Raw genomic sequence first — 5,301 nt, 5'->3', positions numbered from 1 at the left:
GTTTGATTTCATTGTTGACATTTTTCATCTCTCACCCACTTTGAGTTTTAGTATGTTATATTTTGCCTCAGATATAAGGAGTGTTTGATGTGATGATATATTAATAGCTTTAGTGGGTTTCTTACTGGGAGTCTCGTGATGGATGTCCCAACATCACCCAGTTGGAACACTGCATGCTCATCTGTATCCTTGACAAACTATTGTGGTTATATTAGTATCCTGGCAACTGGCAGTTAAAGCACCGCGGGTGGTTTTGTGGGTCAGGTATTCAGTGGACGGATGGTCAATATACAGAAGACTGAAGACATTTTTTATGTTTTTCAAGATGCACGGTGAGTTTGAATGCGGTTTCTTTGGCCTTGACTTCACTATTAAGTAAAACATGCTGTTTAAATGAATACATTTATTCATTTTTTTTCTTTATTTGCCTAGCTCTTCTTGTTTTAATAGTTTTCCGGTGCATTAATGTAGCATGGCTTCAATCCTGTATATATACAGAAACGGACTATGTTTGCAAAGAGATTCCGAGAGGTAAGAGGAACAGATTTTCTTTCATGTCCCCCCCAACTTAGAAATTGAGAAGTACTTTAAAATGAACAGAAAAAGTGATTTGTTTTATGTTAAATAATAGATTGCCAACACGTAAGGGTCTATTTGAGCCTTCTGTATGTACATTTATAAAAATTGAATAGGTTTGAAAGTCTCTAGTAAAATTAAATGTTCAAAACAGAATATAATGTATAAATAAAATAATATAATATAAATTAACGAATGCATAAACAAGGAGACCATTTCAAAATCAATTTTTCCAGATTTTAAAATTTATAGTTACGTGTTTTAGCAAAAATTATCCTTTTTGTTTCATTCTATGAATTACTGACAATATTTTCTCAAAGTTTAAATAAAAATCTTGTTTCTATTTGCATGTATTTGCAGAAAATTTAAACTGGAGGAACAGGTCAAAATAACAGAAAAATTGCTCTGTATTTTTTCAGACCTCAAATGCGGCAAAGAAAACGAGTTCATATTCACTTTAAAACAGTACAACAGCAATATTTGTATATGTATTTAATCAAAGTTAAAAATATATATTGTTTATAACCTTGATTTTTATGATGGTCATGTGTCAACATTCATGTGACTAGCTGTCAGTTTTTACATTGCTGTTGGATGTCTGTGTCATTCCTGAGGTTTGATATTATAGGCCAATATGGAGTCGATGTCATGGTTACGTCACGCGTAATGGTTGCAGAAAAACAGTGGAAACAAAGCCGCAATGAGTGAAACGAAGGAGACAATTCCTTTAAGAACAAGTTTTTGTGTTGTTGAATGTCAGAATATGTATTGCAAAATGATATTATATTTCCTATGGAATACCGTCGTTGAATATGCCATTTTAAGCTAAACAGGTCATTAAAAGAACATGCTGGTCTGATGAAATCATCCGGATCTGTTTATTTTATTTCAGGTAAGGTTTTCTATAATAAGTCTATCTACTTTGTAAACCCTATCCGTGTAATTCTCTAGTCGTTTTAATGGCTCTCTTCCGGGTTTTTCTGCAACCAAGATGCGCACACATCCCGAATTTTTAAGAACTTACAATTAGCCTATAGAAAAGTGACAGACACTGGACTGGATTGATCCAAAACATCTAGAAATGCTGATAACATCAAAAGTTGGCATTTTTTCTGTGTCTGTATATTGTGTTGGCACAGGTCACATGTTGGGAGTTCAAGCTACAGGTTTAGTTCTTCAATACATATGCTATTGTAACTTTATTGTGATATGTCATGCCAGGATATAACCTTAGACACCTAATTTTACTTTCTCAGAAACATTTTATTTCTTTCTAGATTATCCTGCTGGCCTGACCTCTTTGATTCTGTTTGTGAGTGATTTGGGGGAAATCAACTCGCCTATGTTCAACAGTACAAATCTGACCTCAGTGACCAGTTTAACCATGACACAAGCCGGGGTCACCGCAGTGGCACCACAAACCTTTAATAAGTTCCACAACCTCAAAACTCTCATTTTGGACAGTAATCATCTTTCTCATGTCTCTTCTGAATGGTTCAGTCAACCTGTTGCACTTGAAACCCTCCGACTGTCAAATAATAAAATAACTATATTGGACCATAATTCTCTTTTTGGGATGACAAATCTCCTCGCTTTGAATTTGTCTCGGAATTATATTCACACCATATCTCAAACCAGTTTTATGGGAATTAGTAAACTAAGGCAACTGGATCTGTCCAACAATAACCTGACAAATGTGAGTGTTGATGTCTTGCGTCCCCTCAACGGCACCAAGATCCGTCTGGATGGAAACCGGTGGAACTGCTCGTGCTCTTTCAGTTTCAGGGACTTTGCAAATTTTCTGAGAGGTATATGACAATTTCCTTTTGATACTTTTTAAGATACGGTTTATTAACAATATAAAGAGAGAGTTTTATTTAATCCAATGATTTCCCGTAATTAAGTTCTTTGATAATTGAATGATTATAAAGGAACAGTTTGCCCAAAATAAAGACTCTCAACCTAAATCCAAAGGTTTTAAGAGAAAAAGAACCACCAACTATTTTTGAAGAATTTTGCAATGCAATTTTATGGCAATTTGTAGTAGCTTTTTCACAACTTCTTAAAACCTCATTCGTACATGTAGTGTGATCTACATTAACTCTTGTGTTTTTTAAACAATCATTTGTTTTTGTACAATTTAAACTGTATTGTGTAAAATTGTCAAAATTTCCCTTGAGATCATCTTAAGATGTGTGCTTTAGTCTATACTAAAGCTTTATTAGATCATTGTTTAAGGAAAAGAGACCAGCGTTTCCATTTCAGTTCGTACAATTTATCGAATAAAGTAGCTTTTAAAATACCATTCTCAATTTGTTAAACCTACTTTTACAAGGCTTTATAAAACTGAAGACAAGATGAATAAACTGAATAAAATAGTTTCTTGCATAATGTTATTTCTAAACACGTCCACAATAGACATTCAGCTAATGCTCTCCATTTTTTTTTTGGGTGAACCATCCCTTTAACTTCGAACTAACCCTTTTAAATATAATAATGTATAATAGCACGTTTATAAATACATTTAGGTCTGCAGAATGCCTCTCTGTTGGAGAATGAGAAGATGGTGTCCTGCGAAAGCCCTCCGGAGTTGAAAGGTAAACTTGTTTGGCAGGAGCCAGAGTGTAGCATCCAAACAACTGAACATCCCACCACCACGAGCCCCGTCACTGGCCGTCCCGCCACTGGAGGTCCTACCAGTACAACCAAACCACTTACAATGAAACCTTCTACTTTAATCAGTTTAATTGGTAGGTTCAATTGATTTAATACTTCTTTTTACTCTTCACCTGCATTCAATAATGTTGATAACGGTTACTCTTCTTAACCAGTGGTACTTTGTGCCCTGGTACTTGTCATCTGTGTCCTCTCAGTGTTGTATCATCGGAAACGAGAGAGGAAACATCAACAAACCATTAAACCTTCTACAGCGACCACAGAGCGAGAAACAACAAAGAACAACAGAGGAGAAGTTCAATGTAAAATTCTTGAACCAACAGAAAACACCACAACACAGATGTTACCGAGGTCACACCAGACGAGAGCTGCAAATGAGATGATGTCACAGATTTATCACATTTATTCTTCAGAGGTCTATCAAAGCAGGGAGCCAATTAAGCGCGTCAGCTCCGCCGGTCCGATTCTCTGCAGGACGGAGATGTTTTTTCAAGGGATGGAGACAGAAGGAGACACTGAAAAAGTCAACGCGATGAAGCAAGATAACTATTATGATGGATGCGTGAGATCAGAAGATCAGGAGGAAAATGTGAGAGGGAATGCTGGTGTGTGTGAGGGGGTGGAGCATAAGAACGATGGACGAATGAGAATTGAGTTGGATGAGGAAACTACAAGCTTAAAGGATGAGGTCATTAACGCCACGGAGACGCTGGGGTCACGTGATGATGGACTAGATAAAGAAACTGATGAGACTAAAGCTGGAACAAGTGTGGACAGCGAGGTGAATACTCACGAGGAACGACTTGATCATGACTTAATAGAAGATGCAGAAGCAAACCGAACTATTCCACATGGAGAACGTAGCACTGACCGGGTTGTGGAAAACGCAGAGAACTTACCTTACCTCACCATCGGTGCAGATCCAGAAAACCAGATATCTGTGGTTGAACAAAGCACCGTTCCGGACGGGAACAGATCTGGACCTTTACGATCCATTCGACGTGTTCTGACTTGGCCCCCGACTGCAGTTCAATGGAAGAAGCAGTGGGTACAAAACCAGCACGTGCTCAATGTCTTTCCCAAACTTATATTCGTAACCGGTTACACGCCGTTTCAGCACACTGTTTATCCCACAACCCTCCCAGTTGCCCCACAGTCCAACGCTATTGAGTTTTTACCAGAAAACGCACTCCCACGAGAAGATGTCAGAGTTATCATTGATGGAGACACTCGCTGGGGAAACATTGAGTCATGCACTCGAAAAATCCTGCATTTCAATGCCCAAGAGTCCTTGTCTGGTAATACATCACCAGGGATGGATGTCAGAATAATATCAACAGCGGAAACTTGGAGGTCAGACTTATTTTCCCAAAACTCACCTGTTGATGAGAGTGATGCCCGCTCCAAACTATTCACCATCCTTCATCCATCATCTGGTGGCAGCGATTCAGGAGAGACGATAAACAAAGCAGATGACATAAAGAAAACTCCGAGTGTTAAGAAAAAGAGACGGGATGACCTGAAAAGGTCAGAGTTGAGAAAGCAGTCCAGGCGAGATGAGAATGCAGCGAGAGCTCAGAAGAACGATCAGAAGGTTCAGAAGAATGATAACTCCAGACCTCATGTTGGAGATTCTCCAAAAGACGCCAGTCTGGAGCACACATCCATAGGCCTGTTACACGAGGTGGTGGAAAATCACGGGCGTTGGACCCGGGCGAGGTGGAGACAAACACAAATAAACAAACAGAAACTCAAACAGCAACGACAGTCGACGGGCGACGAGAGTCGCTAGATGTTGGCTGTGGATTTCATATTCATTGATATATCTGTCTGCAAGACATTAAAAAATGAAATAATGTAACATATGGTATTATGATCCACGGCTATATAACAAGCAATTATTCAAATTCATCATTTACTGTAATGGGGAAATCTGTTGATCTTGTAATTACAAAATAACGCTCTTAATTTATAAACTGGGCTTTAAAATTAAACATAAAAAATATATATAGGATTAAAAATTAAATATATTGTCCAATCTAGGAAGTG

At 38.0% G+C, this 5,301-nt stretch overlaps 1 protein-coding gene across 2 annotated transcripts; it reads left to right on the top strand.

Annotated features, from left to right (window-relative positions):
• Positions 1 to 279: 279 nt before the first annotated feature.
• LOC130419038 (uncharacterized) lies at positions 280 to 5,244 on the top strand. 2 transcript variants are annotated; one of them, XM_056745415.1, is made up of 5 exons: positions 280 to 332; positions 433 to 531; positions 1,854 to 2,384; positions 3,105 to 3,326; positions 3,450 to 5,244. In XM_056745415.1, the coding sequence occupies exons 1-5, from the start codon at positions 314 to 316 to the stop codon at positions 5,042 to 5,044; spliced, it is 2,466 nt and encodes an 821-aa protein (XP_056601393.1). In that variant the 5' UTR covers positions 280 to 313; the 3' UTR covers positions 5,045 to 5,244. The 2 variants fall into 2 exon arrangements, with proteins under 2 accessions (XP_056601393.1, XP_056601392.1); XM_056745414.1 differs by having other exon boundaries at positions 3,408 to 5,244.
• The last annotated feature ends 57 nt before the right edge of the window (positions 5,245 to 5,301 follow it).

Source organism: Triplophysa dalaica, chromosome 4, assembly GCF_015846415.1.
Source record: "Triplophysa dalaica isolate WHDGS20190420 chromosome 4, ASM1584641v1, whole genome shotgun sequence".
Taxonomy (NCBI): domain Eukaryota; kingdom Metazoa; phylum Chordata; class Actinopteri; order Cypriniformes; family Nemacheilidae; genus Triplophysa; species Triplophysa dalaica.
Note: the sequence above shows the minus strand (reverse complement) of the source record. Positions and strands in the feature narration are given on the sequence as shown.